The 17,724-nt window shown below is 38.2% G+C and overlaps 1 protein-coding gene across 1 annotated transcript in view; it reads right to left on the reverse strand.

Moving 5' to 3' along the window:
* Positions 1 to 14,837: 14,837 nt before the first annotated feature.
* Positions 14,838 to 17,724, reverse strand: part of Mbnl3 (muscleblind like splicing regulator 3) — a 53,459-nt gene continuing 50,572 nt past the window's right edge. The window contains 2 exon segments of the mRNA XM_038316656.1: positions 14,838 to 15,786; positions 17,589 to 17,662. Of these exon segments, the coding sequence (XP_038172584.1) occupies positions 17,606 to 17,662 (57 nt within the window). The 3' untranslated portion in view covers positions 14,838 to 15,786; positions 17,589 to 17,605.

Genomic DNA, 17,724 nt, shown 5'->3' on the forward strand with positions numbered 1-17,724 from the left:
GAGAAAGAAAGTCAGGACCGTGAGGGAACCTCCAGCTGGCGACAGATGGGGAAGATGACTGAGCCCCACATTGGAGCACTGGACTGAGCTCCCAAGGTCCCGATGAGGAGCAGAAGGAGCGAGGAACATGAGGGAGAAAGTCAGGAACGAGAGGGGTGCGTTCACTCATGGAAACGGTTGGGACAGAACTAATGGGAGATCACCAACTCCAGTTGGAATGGGACTGATGGATCATGCGACCAAACCCGTCTCTCTGAGTGTGGCCAACAGCGGGGGCTGACTGAGAAGCAAAGGACAATGGCTCTGGGCTCTGATTGTTCTTCATGGACGGGCTCTGTGGGAGCCTTCTCAGCTTGGTCGATCACCTTCCTGGACCTGGGGGGAGTTGGGAGGACCTTGGTCTTAGCATAGAGTGGGGAACCCTGATGGCTCCTTGGCCTTGAGAGGGAGGGAGGGGAGGTATGGATGGAGGGGAGGGGAGGGAAGGGGGAGAAGGAGGGGAGAGAAGGGGGAGAAGGAGGGGAGGGAGGGGGGAGGAGGAGGGAAGGAGATGGAAATTTTAAAAAAAAATAAAAAAAAATAAAAAAACCCAAACTAGAAGAATTCACTAAGCTAGAACTACAGAAGGAATCCTATGCATGAAAGAGAAAAATCAATACATCTGTCAAGCCGCAGGAATGAATAAAACCATGGAGCAATAGTTAAGCGGGTGAGGAATTGGGAAGCAGCAAAACATCACAAAAGCAACAAATCGACTGAAATGAACATTTACATAGTGACTGAATATTAGTGCTCTCTATTTTCTAATCAAAAGACACAGACTAGCAATTGTATTAAAAACCACGACAGATTTATTTATTGCTACCAAAGTAAATACCTCCCTGGCAAAGACAAACACAACCTTCCTGTATAAGAATGGAAACAGGCCTTGCACATAAATGGAACCCAAAAGCAGAAAGATGTAGGCACAGGCTATTATCTGACAATGTGGACTTCAAGACAAAACTACTCAGAGGAGCTAAAAGGTCACTTCATATTGATTAAGGGAGCAATCCACTGAGATGTATAAAAGTTCTAAACACATGTGCACCAAACATTGGCACTCCCTATTTCATAAAACAAACACTGCTGGATGTAAGGGTACACAGATTAACCTCAGCACAATAATTATGGGAGACTTAAATACTTTACTATTATTAATAGACAAATCATACAGAGAACTTCAACCAAAAAAATCAGAGTTAAATGAAACTATAGATCAAGTGGATTTAACAAACATCTTCTACCCAAGCAGTGCAGAAGACACATTATTCTCAGCAGCTGTGGTCATCTCTCCAAAGTGGATTATATTTTAGGAAACAAAGCAAGTTATAAAAATACTTCACATTTGGAGGGAGCAAGTAACATTATATGAACTGATCAGGCTATATTTTGGAATAAATATATGCATGTAATAACAATTCATGAAAAAGGGGGCATTAACTTAAAAGAGAATAAGGAGAGGTATATGGGAAGAGATTTGGAAGGAGGAAAGGGAAGGGTAGTTATAATATATAATAAAGGGTATTATAATCTCAAAAATAAAAATAGCAAAAGACTATTTTGCAATAACGTCTTGTATTCTACCTGACCACATAGAATTAAATTAGAAATCTATAGCAAGAGACACTACAACAAATACACACACTTGTGGAGATCGAAGGGTCATTGAATACATCAGAAGGGAAAACTAAAACGTCCTGAAATCAAATGGGAAAAAAGGAGAGAGAAAGAAACTTTAAAACTTCCTGATTCAAATGAGCAAATAAAACATTCCAGAACCTTTGGGATTCGATAGAAGTATTGTTTTTCTCGTTTAATTAAACGTAGAATCTCTTCTCATTCAGTACAATCGGAGTACAGCTTCCCTTCCCTCTACTCCTTCCAGTTCCTCCCCACCTCCCCACCCATCTGGACCTACCCCCTTCTGTCCTTCACTAGAAAAGAACAGGCTTCAAGGAGAGACAAACAAAACATAATATGATAAAGAGAAAACCATCACATTGAAGTTGGACAAGCCAAGCAAGCAGAAAAATAGAAAAGCTCCAAGAGAAGGCACAAGAGTCAGAAATGCACTTGCTCTCATATTAGGGGTCCCATAAAAACACCAAGTTGAAAGTGATAGTATTTACAGAAGACCTGGTGCCGATCAGTGCAGGCCCTGTGCTTGCTGTTTCAGTCTCTGTGAGTTCAAATGGCCCTTGTGCTGTCTGCAAGTGCCTACATTTTTCAAAAGCAGCCACAAATAAATAACTTAATGCTGTACTTCAAGGCCTTAGAAAACTAACAACAGGGCAAGTCCAAAGCAGTAGGTAGACAAATGATCAAGGTTAGTGTGGCAGTTTGAATGTCATTGGCCCCATAAGCTCATAGGAGTGGCACTATTAGGAGCAGTGGCTTTGTTGGAAGAAGTGTGTCACTGTGTGGGTGGACTTGGATGTGTCATATGTGCCCAGGCCACACCCAGAGATGCAGTTCACTTCCTGTTGCCTATGGATCAAGATGTAGGACTCTCAGCTCCTTCTCCAGCACCATAGCTGCCTGCCTGCTGCCATGACCTGCCGTGAAGACAATGGACTAAATCTCCGAACTGTAATCCACCCAACTAAATGTTTTCCTTTAGAAGAGTTGTCAAGAGACATGTCGTCTCTTCATAGCATAGAAAACTGAACTAGGACAGCGAGGGAAAAAATAGTTAATTAAACCACATAGGAGCACCGGACTGAGCTCCCAAGGTCCTGATGAGGAGCAAAAGGAGGGAGATCATGAGCAAGGAAGTCAGGACCGTGAGGGGTGTGTTCACCCATTGAGACGGTGGGACAGATCTAACGGGAGACCACCAAGTCCAGTTGGAATGGGACTGATGGACCAGGGGACCACACCGGACTCTCTGAATGTGGCCGACGGTGGAGGAGGACTGAGAAACCAAGGACAACGGCGATGAGCTTGAACTCTACAGCATGGATGGGCTCACTGTGAGCCTTGTCAGTTTGGTTGCTCACCTTCCTGGACTTAGGGGGAGCTGGGAGGACCTTGGACTTAACATAGTGAAGGGAACCTTGATGGCTCTTTGGCTTGGAGAGGGAGGGAGTGGGGGTATGGGTGGAAGGGAGGGGTGGGAAGGGGGAGGAGGGGGGAGGAAATGGAAATTTTTAATAAAAAAATAAAGAATTTAAAAAAAAACCAAGAGGAACAATACAAATTATCAGTGAAGCAAAGAGCTGGTGCTTTTAAAAGAATAAAGATTGAAAAACTTTTTCAGACTAACCAAAAGGAAGAGAAGACTCAAAGTAATAAAATTAGAGATTTAAAAAAAAAGGAAATTTCACAAAAACACCAATGAGATTCAGTGGATCGTTAGGTCATGCGTTGAAAATCTATATCATGAATAACTTGGACAACCTACAATAATGAATATGGCCAACAAGATGCCTCAGTGGTTAAGGGTGCTTGCAGCCAAGCCTGACAACCTGAGTTCAATCCTGGAAGCCCACCTGGGAGAAAGTGAGAACACACTTCCACCAAGTTATCATCTTCCATACACAATTCGTGGCACACATGAGTGTGTGTGTGTGTGCGTGTGTTTGTGTGTGTATACCGTAAAAATTTAATACATTAAAATAAAAAATAAAATGGATAACTTTCTGGGCACATAAGGACTTACCCAAGTTAAACCTTGAGAATGTAAAAAATGTAAGCACATCTTGAGAGGATGCAGGCGGGGGATGAGCAATTGTACACAGCTGGTAGGATGGGTAGGTTAATTCACTCACTATGGAAATCAACACACAAGTGTCTGAAAACAGTCCAAGTAGAGCTAGCATATGACCCAGCCGTACTACTCCTCGGAATACCCTGAAAATAATCTAAGTCATCAGCCAACAGAGATACTTGCTCACCTGTGGTTATTGTCGCATTGTTTCACCATAGCCATGTTATGAGATCAGCCTACTGTCTCTCCCAGATGAATCGCTACCAAAAATTGCAAAAGAATAAAATCCTGCCTTCTGCAGGAAAATGCAAAAGAAGCTGTACTTAGGAAGACAAATACTTCATTTTTTTTTCTCGTAAGTGAATTTTGCATTTTATAAGGCTACATAAAATCATTTATATACATAGCATATGAACGTAGAGGCATGACGGAGTGAGGGAAGGGAACTCCTGGGGAGATAAGAAAAAGGAGAGAGTATCGGGGCTTACTACTGTCAAAGTAATGGTACACTTGGAAGATATTGTAGTTATAAAATAAATGACTATATATAATACATATATGCCAATTTTAAAACTTAAAACCATTATTTAACAAAAACGTGCAGTGTTAGAATGTATACTTTACTCCATAGGAATTGAGAAACTAGAACATTTTTTTAAAATAATTTTTTCTTTACTTTGATGTGCTATATTATTAGCATCACAATTGTGATTTAATATTTAAAAATATAGTAGTAAATCCATTATGACTATAACCCACAAAATAGACTTACATTATTGTATACCATTATATTTAACATACATTAACACTTGAAAATATAAATATTTTAATGAAAATACAATGTGTTGTATATACATGTATGTGTATGTAGATATATATGTGTGTGTGCTGTGTATCTATATATGTGATTATATATTTGTATTTTGTTTTTTTTTTATTTAAAATGGATTTTCTCATATAATACAGTGAATGAAGTAAATGAAAATTTTTGACTTGGGAAAATGACTCTCACAGTTACATAGATGGGTCAGAAGGAAGAAAAATTGGGAAATGCAAAGTGACACAGCAGTAAACACATACAGTCATAATTTTAATATACTACTTATGGGGTTTTAACCCATTATCACTCAAAATCGTTTTACTGTTTTTTTTTGTTAGTTTTTGTTTTTGTGCACCATTTTTTACAATATCCAGAGTGGTACATTACTTTTTAAAAATTTTATTGGGACGGGGAAGAGGGGAGGGTCAGAAAAGGGGACAGAGATTCGAGATAGAAATGGTAGAATCAAGAAACAGAGAATAGAAAAGGAGGATGAAGAGATGAAGAGATAGGAGAGAGAGAGAGAGACAGAGAGACAGAGAAAGACAGAGAGATAGACAGAGAGAGAGAGCAAATGTGAGCACATGCCACAGATTGCCTGTGGAAGTCAGAGGACAACTTGCAGAAGCCCTGTTGACAGAGGTTTCTATCCTGCCTGATTCCGCAGCCATTCAGCCCCAAAGAAACACACAGAGGTCTACATTAATTATAAACTGGTTGGTCTATTAGCTCAGGCTTCTTATTAACTCTTATAACTTATAGTAGCCCATAATTCTTATCTATGTTAGTCACGTGACTTGACACCTTTTATCACGTGACTTGGTACTTTTTTTCATCTTGCTTCCTCTGTGTCTGAATAACGGCTGCAGACTGAGTCTTTCCTCTTCCCAGAATTCTCCTGTTCTGGTCGCCCTGCCTATACTTCCTGCCTGGCTACTGGCCAATTAGCATTTTATTAAACCAGTACAACTGATAAACCTTTACAGGGTACAAGATCTTTGTCCCCCAGCTGAAGCCATTTCAGTGCTTCCACTATGTGAATCCTGAGGCCCAAACTTAAGTCACCAAGCTTGGTGGCAGGTGCCCTTACCACCTGATTGCCCCAAGAATGGTGCATTTAAAAATCATGACACTTCCTCAGGATCAGAAATATGGAATAATGAATGTCACTCTATGTTGACCATGCTGTTTGTCCATTTTTCCTTAATTATTTTGAAGATTTTCTGGGTCCATACTGTCATCCCAATGGTTCTTAACATGCTATGCATGTTTAAGTTCTAGAATGCTTCTTATGGTGTCCATCAGGAGAAAAGTAGCTGTTAAAGGTCTCTATCCCCGACTGCTGGATCACATCATTTTAGAGACTTGCTTGATATTATCATTAAGGTCTTCTATACAAATTTCAAAAATTGGCATGCTTATTTGCACAAACGTCTCATTTGCTGGCTGTACCTAACTAGAGCTCTAGATTGTAACTGTTAATCACCTGGCCTCGGGTAAGTTCAGGCTGTGCTACTATTACTGACCCCAAATGTATTTTAATGTGAACGTTATTAATAGGAATTTAAAAGAACCACAACATCCTGAATGAACCACACAAATAACGTTTATTAGTGAATAAAAGCGAACCAATAATCTCTTACAATATACTTGTATAATTAACACAATTACAACCTCTTTTAACTGCTGAGTTTTCTAACCCATAATTTTCAATCCTTTAGGTCCTGAAAGGTAAAGGTGATGCTTCCATCCCAAGCTCATTGTTTTTTTTTAAGATTAATCTATTATGTATACAATACTCTGACACCATGTATGCATGCATGCAAGAAAGAGGGCACCAGATCTCATTATAGACGACCATGAGCCACCATGTGGTTGCTGGGAATTGAATTCAGGTCCTCTGGAAGAGCAGCCAGGGCTCTTAATCTTTGAGCCATCTCTCCAACCCCCACAAATAAATTTTAATTTGCCTTTCCCTGATGGCTTAGGATGTTGAATCCTTCATCAAATATCATTGGTTATTTTTTTCTGCCCTATGGCGGCACACCATTTTTTGTTTTTATTGAGCCGTACAATTTTTCCACTCCCCTCTCATTTTCTCCTCTTTCCTGTGACCCCTACACTCCCAATTTACTCAGGAGATCTTTTCTTTTTCACCTATGGATCTACATAGAAAAGTCAATCTCATTTTTTACTACCCTCTGCTTGAGAGCTACGATGATGCTCATTGGGTGGGTCAGCATCTTCTGTGACAAGTCTCTTCAAATGGGTTGCAGACACGCCTCAGCTTCCTTCTGTGCTCCCCAATTCCAGCTGCTCAACAGGCCATCTGCTTTAACAGGTAGTCGTTCTTCTATTTATCTGCTGTTTGTGGTGTCACCAAACTCTCATTGCACATCTATAAGAAGGCTCTGCCTTCTACCACAAACAGAGAAACATGTCCAATCTTACCACAGTTTCATGTGTGTGTGCTGTACCTTGCACTGAACACTCCTCCGTTTCCATACACAACACAAAACCCTGGGCTACTCTGGTCAGAATGTCTTTTTAATCCTGACTTCCGTATCTACGGGACAGTTCTGCATTTGAGACGACAACCTATCTGTGTAGTTCTAACAAATCTTAGCTGATGCCCTGGAGGTTGCCCTTACTAAAGCATTCTTGGCTTTATTCTCCAGATACACACTATCTTCCTGCTCATGGGCAAAGTGTGAGCCAGGTACAAAAAAAAAAGAAACATCTTCAAGGAGTCAAAGGAAGGTTTCAGTACAGAGTCAATTTTTTTAAAAATGAGAGTGTGTGTTCATCTGTTTAATATTAATTAATAAGTATGATAGAATGTAAACGCAGGAGAGGCTGGTCCATAGGGCATACCCTTAAGATGCTGATCATCTGAATACATTCTTTACTCTGGAATCTTCAGGTTTTCACTATCTAGTTAGTCTTTTAGGTTCATCATTATTTGAGAATCTTGTGGGCAATTATAAAACAACAAGCATTTTCATCTTTTGGCCCTCTTGAGATGGCAATTTCTATAGAAATTTGAATTTTTTTAGATGCCTAAACCGGATGCTCAAGGTTTGCTTCAGTAGTACACACCCCTGCTATCTATGCATGAAGGTACCTGATACTGAACGACTGGTTCCCCAGGAGAGACAGTACATTAAATACTTTCCTTCTTTAGATTGTAGTTTTTCTCTTGAATTTCAGCTGTGAACAGGTCTCTGAAGCCTGAGATCCCAACAGTAAGGTTCTGATAGGGGAGACTCCTCATGTGCCTGGAGAGGTGGGTCTGGTAAGTTGCTATCATGAGATGTTTAGAAACCTTGGATGAGTAAGGTGGGGCACACAAGGATGCTGTGGAATAAAGCGAAAAGTTCTCAAGACAAACTGGGTTGATATCCGCCTTTGCCTACAGGTCAACCTCTGAGCAATAGAAACTCTAAGTTTCCATTTTGACAATGGACAGTAGGGAACGTCTGCAATGCAATAGTAAATAAAATAAAACAAAAAATAACATCGTTTCGACTGTCCCTCAAACTCTAAGACACATTTCAAAATACAAGAGAAGTTTGTGTGCATCAATTACCCATTTTCTCCTACACTCTCACTATGACATAGGAAACCAGGGTTGTTCAGTTCATTCTTGTCAAGACGGGCATCAATGGTTTTAGGTTTCTGAGGGACAATAGAAACCAAGATACCTTTTTATTTTACTAAAATGTAACTTTTTGTGTTACTAACTACAATCTTATGGAAAAAATACAAAGGAAACGAATATATATATATATATATATATATATATATATATATCATCTACCTATTTCAAAATACTTAAGGCATTTGGAACTTATGTGTATGGAATATAACACTGAGCCAATTCACATACTTAAACTATATTAGAATTATTAATGTCAAGTTTTATACACTAGAACATGTGTAACTTCTGGCTGAATGTGTGAGTATGGATTTGTAAAAGAAGACATATCAAAGAAATTTGCAAACTTTATTAAAAGAATAAAAAATAAACATAAAAAGTAGCATACTAAAATGAGCTATATAATGCACACTTCTAAACACAGAGAATACAACACTGTAACTTGAAAAAGTCCAAATATTTGCAGTTGAGGGAATGAATTGATGCATTTGGGGACAAAATATTATGTGAACAGTTTTTATTTGTAAAATATTTTGGTCATTACTTAAGCTTTTAATTGTTGCACAAGGGTAAGAATTTTCTTATTATAGCATTTTTTTTTTCCCGAGACAGGGTCTCTCTGTGTAGCCTGGCCGTCCGGAATCTCACTCTATAGACCAGGCTGGCCTCAAACTCACAGAGATCTGCCTGCCTCTGCTTCCAAAATTAAAGCCATGTGTTACCATTGCCCAGCTATTATAACATTCTTAAATTTCCATTGTTTTGCCCAAGACAAATGCTTCCACTATAATTGTTAGATAAAGGTATAAGTTATCCCTTCAAAATCATACAAAGGAGTAACCTAGCTCATCATGTTAAACAAATTAATCTACCTGGAAAGCTGACATGGGAGAATCAAATCATTTAAGGCCATGGAATTTGGACGAGTTTACACAATACAGTGAGTGAGACATCACCTTCTAAAAATGGACTTCATTTCAGTTATTGGATTTGGGAGCAAATGGCTCATTTTATAATTAAAGCAATAGCTATAATAATAAAAAGAAGCTTGTTTTGAGGCTATTCCCAGAATCTCATGAAATGATGGTCATATCATTCACTCAACTGCTAGACACAAAAGACATAGCAACAAAACAATTTGGTTTCTGTCATTAACAGATAGCATCTGTATACAGAAATAAAGCTTTGGAACCATGTAGTTCTGACAGTCTTAAGGTTGTGTATTTGGGATAAAAAGCTCGCTTACTTCTTCTAGGTCTTCCGACAGAGGTATTTTAAAAAGTAACACGATGTAAAAGAATAATAGTGAGGATTCTTGCAGTATCTATAAAGAGTGGCAACTTATTTCCAACAAAAGCACTTTTCCTTTTTAGGTACACTATAATTGAGGAAGGGTTCTATATAAGCATAAAATTCGTCTAGGATAATCCAGATTTTAATGTCAGTGAGAAACTCACTTATAGGCAAGGGCAGATAGAGGGGCTATAAATTGTGAATTAGTCATAACTTAACGCCAATTGATGTCATCTTCTTACGTACAGATTCACAAGGGAATGTCCACGTAAAGACATTGTAAAGTCGTGGAGGCAATAAGGCTGAAGTGAGCATAACTAACTACAAAATAAATGTGTGTTTACATTTTCTATCGGCCAAAATGGCTGCTCAGATTGTTAGGATGTTTGGTGTGGCTGATTCTTAAGTGATGAGGAGCTGAGGGAAAAAGAAGTGTGATTTCTAGTCAACTGGCTCTAAGCTATGGGATTGGTGCAAGCCTTGGTTCGTTTCTTTCTGCCTTTGGTTCGTTTCCCATCTTTCACTTTCTTCCCTTTTTTTTTCCCTTTTGTAGTGCTGGGGAGGGAATCCGGGGCCTCACTCTTCTAGGTAAGTGCTCTACCTCTGAGCTATGGCCGCAGCTCTTTTTCTATCTCTAAGAGTTAGCAGTACGGGTAGCAGCATTTCTTAACAACTCCTCTCAGTTTAGGACCGGGTTCTTCGTCTATATGAATGATAACTGCCTCAAGATGGGAAGGACTCCAAGCGCCAGTGGTGATCCACCCCTTAACCTTTCAAACTCCCCCCTTTGCTAAGCCTCGGTGCCTTGTGGGGGCAACAATCAAGTTCCTTGGCTACGTGTAAGTGTGGCATGAAAACTGACAGTGGGTTAGACTGACATTGTCTCCCAACTTCCGGATTATGTAAGCTTTGGGTTGGTTCTCTTTCGCTTAGTTAAAACAGTAACAATTTATCACTTAAATCCATACTAATTGATGTATGTATTACCTATGAAGGATGAAGTCTGTTTTAATTGGATTTGAGAGTAACTATCTTGTAATGGACAGAGTATTCCTTCCTGCTTTCTAAAATTGAAAAAAGAAAGCCTCTGCTGAGAACCTTACCCACTATGTGGTGCGTGCATGAGTGTGTAGTGTGTGTTTGTGTATTTTTACAGGGGGAATTAATCCACAAAGAGAATAGTCTTTGCTAGTAGCCTTACTAAAAGGAGTGTTTTGTACTTTCGCTCAGCGGTGTTAAGGGGAATCTGGCATATATCAGCAGGCTGCGTTTCCGGTGAAGTGCAGCAAACTAGCAAGCGTCCACAACAACACTCAGCGCTGTGGTTTTGCTAATTCTCAGAGCAAAGAAACCCCACCTTCTCAAAGCCTCAGAAAGCACTCTCACTAACTCTCTGCTATTACCACAGACTTCTTCTATTCTAAAAAGCTCCAAGGATTGCTTTCCTGGACTATGTACAGAAGTGCAAAAAAGGTGTGTCTCACACATTCGCACCCTAACTGAGACAGTCAGGTACCTGCAGCATATGCTTCTTAACACTGTTCGGGGACCGTTCTACAGTATCTTTACCTGTGCTTTCACAAATACTAGTTAATTTCAAAAATGCTGAGTTACGCTTTAATCCTCACATATCCTTGTATATTATTCCAGAAAATAGGATTCTTTTGATAGCTAGAGATACTACATGAATAGGTAATTTTGAACCAAGTTATAAAGAAATGTCAGGTAATATATACGCCATGCCTGTTCTGGTGTCAAAATATTGTATCAACCCTATCAACACAACCAATTCTATAAACTAGAAAGCCTGACTCTAGAATCCGTGTGTCATAAACTTTGCTGTGTCCTGCAAGAGGACACACATCCAGCTTTCACATGGAACTCAGGGCTTCAAAACCATCATCAGTTTTGAGCTGTAACTTCTATATGTTCGCACTGTCATGAACCACATATAGCTTACCAATAAAAGTTTTACATGCACGCATGCCTAAAGGTAGCCATGTTGTAGTTCTGTTGCCAAAGCAACAACTAAATATATTTAACTGACAGCTATTATTTGTGTACCAAGCTAAACTTGTCCTTAAACGGTGAAATTGTGAAGTGTAGTTATGGCCTGTAATCTATACCGTGTTATGGTACAGTATCAGTTTAGAGCCTAATAAATGGTGTAATAGCCTAATACGTGTAGTAAAAACTTAAGCTTTCTCTAACTTTTCTTCAAAATTAAATTCATTAGTTACTTAGATATAGAAATGTAGTACAATAAGAACATTAAAAACTAACAATAAAGAATGAAAACATGGCACCAATCAGTGGCTGGGCACTCAGGAGCCTCTATTTACAGTTTGACTTGACTATCTGCTAAACTTGCAAAACAAATGTTCAACTCTTTTATCTATTTTATTCTACTATCTCTGACAGGCACTGGTAAAATTTAGGCCACTATCTTATTAAATCTGCAAATCAAAATTGGGAATTGGAGCCACCCCCCCCCCCCGTTTTACTTATTTCCATTTCAATGTAAGTGAAATATAGAAGAGCTGTTTTTTTTTTTTTAAGGAGAAAGAGAACCACAGCTACTAATCATTCTGCGTCCCGCAGTCCATCCATCCCACAGATGGACAGAGCCCCACCCAACAGTCTTCAAAGACAAGGAAAAGAAGCAACTGACATTCCAAGTAGGGCATGAGCTGCCCCAGCCACCTCATTTCCTACAATGGAGCGTAGATTCTGTGCCTTCTTCACACATCACTGTCTGACTTGGCCATGCCATCCAAAGCTAATTCAAGTCAAAAAAGCACTAATTTCCTTTGGTTCCTGCTGATGGCTGAGAGCAGGCACTGGTTTCCCCCCCCCCCCCCCCGGAGATGAGCGGAGTTGAGGGCTCCCATCAGTGAACAACACTTATGGCAAGACGAAAGTGCTTTTGCATGCCCAGAAATGGATGTGCAAGATGGAGGGAACAGGAAGAAGAGTGCTTTCATGATCAGATGCAAATTAAAGTTAAATCTAGAAAAGGGACATCAAAAGCAACAGCTGGGTGTGGATTCATGCTCCAATTTCAAAAGTAAACACTGTATTTCAATAGCAATTTCATGAATCTAATTTAATTTCAGTCCCTATTTAAAATATTATGGTCTCACAGTGCTTTTTGTAAAAACTGAAACTACTAAGCCCTTCTTCAGTGACACATTTAGACTGCTTATGTGTATATTTGACATGTTTTATCCAGGTTTCAGCAATCTTGCAAATTTTGGCAAAAGGCTGAGAATATGGGCAAAAATGGTAATTCTGGAGAAATAAAAGTAGAGGCCATTATAAAACACAAAGACTACAAATGCTAAGTAAGAATCACAACTGATTAGAATTTAGTTTATTTACAAACGATTCAGGAAATTTTTGTTTAGAGTCACTGATTTGTTGTGACTTGTCTTGTTAATTCAATTTATAGTCAAATGACTTGTGTTTTCTTCAATAAGATCATTAGTCACTGCACAACTAGAGTGCCAACTTAAAAGTTTCATTTCTCTCAGAACTCGGTTAAATTTGATCAAAATGTTCAAGCTTTGAGCTTGCTTTCTTAAACTTCACATACACAGCAACTTTCAAAATGTCATCAAGATGCGTTGCACCAAAAAGACAACTACCCTGAATGTTCATCACTGAATCTCTCCCTAACACTAAGTCAATGCTAGGGCTTTCCAGTGCTTAGAGCAATATGAGAACCGCTCTCCTCCAAGTCTTCATCTATGTCTATCTTTGTCCAAAGTTTAAGAAGTTCAATGAGATAGTACGTTGCATCAAAATGTCAAACTACAAAAAGTTCATTTTGCACAAAACATTCTCATATCCACTGAGAACTACATCTAGTCTAGCTCAGGTACATTCTTTCTGGAATTATGGTTTTAGAAAACAGAAATTAAGTGGTTCAAAAAGCCCACACAGGTAAAAGGACATAAAACTCTCAGTCTCTAACTTGAGGCAATAATTAGCAAAGGGCAGAGGCCCAAATATACAAACAAGATGATTTAGAAATAACTGGTGAACAGGATTCACCTGGATAATTAAGATCAATAGGATACCAATCACCAGAGGTAATTTTTTTTAATTCTGAGCCAATCTGATCTGCTTTGAGTTGGAGTCACAAATGTTCCAAAGAAAGATGTAAAAAGGAGGAACAATTGGTTCCCACAATGGTTAGGCAGCCTTAGGCAAGTCACACGGCCTCTCTCTCTGTTTTATCAACCATGGAAAAGGCAACAAAGTCTTTGCCAACTCCACTGTTTTTAAAATCAATCCAATTACCTTAAGGTATCCCAAATGTTTTCTCTTTGCTTGTGATTTTCATGAAGAAAAACAACCTTTATCTGTACAAAAATTTGATGATTTTATACTTTCCAATGGGAGAATACATATTGAGTAGAAAATAGTAAATCTACTTAAGCTGTTGGAATATATTTCCTCCCTTTTATAATAATAGTAATATTAATAACAGCTATGTAAAGTAGAAAAGGTACACTATATGTCACAGAAATAGATGGATTACTACTTGATATTTGTGAGATTATTTTGTAAGTATTAGTAAGAAGAATTCATACCACACATCCATGGGATATTGCTATTCTATACTAGATGAATGATAAAACTGACTATAATTTTGAAGTGCACATAAAGGAAATTATGTTCAAATGAGACAAAAATAGGTTTTGTTCTGAGACATAAAACAACAAAAGCCCCCAAACTGATGTTAAAGTTTGGACAGGGAAACCCTTGTCAAAGCTTGCTACTTCACTGCAGCTTGTAGGAAACTGGAAACTCAGTGGAACGGAAGTGAAAGACAATTGGGGAAACCTTCTCTAGTTCTGCATAATCAGTCAGTCATTTTAAATGTCTCCCTGACCCCATCCCTGCCAGTTCTCCAAACCTGTACTCAGCTCTTTCTGTGACCAATAGAGAAGATTGTCTATTTGGGGAGGTAAGGCCTCATTTGGAAACAATTCTCTTTCACCTGGATTGACTTCTGCTAGACTGCATCTTATTATTCAAAGAGTAGTCTAAAGAACATGAGCCATCTGCATTCGGAAAATGGCACTTGTGCAAAAGGCTGCACTGCAAAGGTTTTACACACGTTCTGCCAGTACATAAAAACTGTCTCCACGCCCACATCTCTCTTCTTGACTGACAACCTATGATTATCATACCTTTAAACGAGTAAGTTACCAGTGTCTCAACTGGAGATGACAAATGGCTCAATTTTAAGACACTCAAGCTGAGAGAAAGGGCTCTGACACAATAAATGTAATGGCTACGCTACATAATTTTATACATCCTCAGATATTTATTAGAATGCGAATACTTGATTTTCAAGTTATTTAAGAGGAGGGTTTGAGGTTAACATTTGAACTTTCCTATCATATGTAGGTAATTATTTTTCTCTTTTAAAAATTGAGTATATTATTGACTCTGCGAGGTCATATCTACATGTAAAATTCTATGAACAGGTTTTGTGTATACTCAGAAGTGAGGCCTGTTAAATGTATGCCTCAAGAAACTTATAGAATGTTTTGAAGAGTGTATATTAACATGAACCTGTCATGTTTTTCAATCACACTGTTCCCCACTAATGACATTTAATTGAAATCAAACACCACGTATAAACAAGAAAACACTAGCATGGAAAAGCTAAACAGAACCCAATTTAATACAATATATCAATGGGGAAAATAGTACTGGATATATTAGTTACATTCTACATTAACCAATAGACTATCCTGTAAACAACACAGTAAGGTAACACTTCAGAAACAGAATCTATCCACCAAGAATGTACAGTAAGCTTACTACAGTACTCTGCGCAAGTTCACTTAACATATATCATTTTTGGAAAGAAAAATCAGAAAATTTTCTGGTTAACTTCAATATTCATATCAGATGGGTAATTCACGTAATATGGAGCTGATAATTCAAATAAACGACAAAGCTATATGGTTGTATTCTATATGCTAACCCATATACAATTAATAATCCATACTAGGTAACACACAGTGGTCAATTTTCTATTCACTTTAATATCTCCAAAGACTTTTGAATGCTTTATTTTAAATTTGAAACTTTCAGCTGGTATACGTGCTTAGTATATCGACTGCACCATGCTTATCGTTGTGTTGGTAGAAGAGGACATACGAGAATACATATAGAAAGGCCATATGGAGTTTCTTGTTGAGAGATTCTGATACCCCGTAACTCTGCTGCTCAGAATTTCAACTGAAATAGAAAACAAAACAAGAGAATCAGTAAGAAATAGTGAAGGGTTATTGAACAAGGTGTTAGGAGACTAGATCTTATTCCTTCCATAAGTGAACTAAGCCAAGATAGTCTCCACTCTGAATTTCAGACCCTATGTCTGTGACAGTAGGGCTAAGACAAACAGTCACTAACCAGACATATACCTAGGACAGTCTATGGGAGGTGCCCATGATGGGCCGTATTTAAGGCATTACCTAACAATGCAAAATATTTTGCGCATGAACCAGCTATCAGTTTATCTTATTCATCAGACATGTACCCCTGAGATGTACTTAATACCAAACACTTTGAAAAGGTCCAATAGTAAACAAAGATTTACACTTTTAGCTGAATATCTTACACCCTTGCAGAAATATCTCTAGTAAGTCATATACTATTATACAAAATGACATTTTTGATATTTGGAGAAAATATCGGTTACATGTGAAAATTATTATATTCTGCCAAATATCTTACTTTTTAAAGGAATCAAGTAGAATAACAACAATTCTTCAAACATATTTTATGTAAATCCACTTTGTTTGGATTTTCTTCACCTTGATGGGCAGTGGCCTATGAGAAATGAGCAAGTATTGGCCAAACCTCCACTGTCATGTCTAGAGATTTCTCAGTTTGCTACTATCCCAAATAACACCTGTGAAAACAATTCTAACTTCCAGCTCCTTCAGTTCTCCAATCTCTTTTTAAAACATTCCTTATGACTGAGGGGACCTGCTTATCCAGTGTAGAGTAGCTATGGGCTTTTGTCTGAAACAGTGTTAGGGACTTAATAATGGGAGATGGTGAGATAGGGAAGCAACAGGCATATCAGCTACCTCCTTCAACCATGTGACCGACTGAACGTGAGAGTCCTTCAAGCTCTCTACACCTACAATTGTATTCGGAGCAGATTCATTTGTTAGGTCTCTAGAGTTCAGGTAACTAGGATTTTTAAGTATCTTCAACAGACATGTTCCATGTGAATGAATGCTTGAACTCAGTGTGTGCTGCTAATGGCCCCTGGACCGGGCAAAGGAGAGGTCAAATGTTAAGGGTGGACAAAGAATGAAAATAATTACTGGATTGCTAAATTATTTTGTATGTCATTCAAACTTCCAAACAGCTAATGTAATTCTACTTGTCTTACATGGGAAGCAACATACTGTAACATACAGAAAGAGCACAGCTTTTTATAGTGACTCAGAAAGGAATGTAACACTCACTGTCTTTAACATGACCATATCAGTCAAATTCCAACAAATCTACTTTGTTACTTAAACAAAAAAATGAAGCTTAAAAATCTTAAAATCTTAAAAAATTAAGCCCAGCGTAGTGGTGCATTTCTTTGATCCCAATACTCAGAGACAGAGTCAGGCAGACCTTTGAGTTTGAGGCCAGTCTGGTCTGAAAGGTGAGTTCTGGGACAGCCAGGGCTACAGAGAAATCTGGTCTTGAAAACAAAACAAACAAGTAAAAAAGTTTTAAGAATTAAAATTCAAATGTGATTTGTGCTTTTGGCTTAAAAAATCTTGCCCCTTTGAAACTAGAAAAACATTACTGAGTCTATGAGCTCATTAGAAAAATATAGTAACAGCTGTCATCTCTATATCAAAAAAATCATCTTTCTGGCATTTCAGTTTCGAAAGTTTTGAATTCAGGCAAATTCAAGTTATAAGCAATGTCTTTACATGAAAATGTTTACTCAAAACTTAGCAAATACAACTGTGCAAATATAAGATACAACCTACAAATATCATCTATTAATACTGAGAGAAACTTACTGTTCTACTGGGAACTTCTACATCTGTGAAACAAACATGCTGCTATTCAGTTCATCTATTGATAATTGGGGAATCTATAGTAGTAAAAAAGATTTTAGATTAAAATGATTTCTTAGGAGAATTCTGTTTATTCTGC

This window comes from Arvicola amphibius, chromosome X (assembly GCF_903992535.2).
Source record: "Arvicola amphibius chromosome X, mArvAmp1.2, whole genome shotgun sequence".
NCBI lineage: Eukaryota > Metazoa > Chordata > Mammalia > Rodentia > Cricetidae > Arvicola > Arvicola amphibius.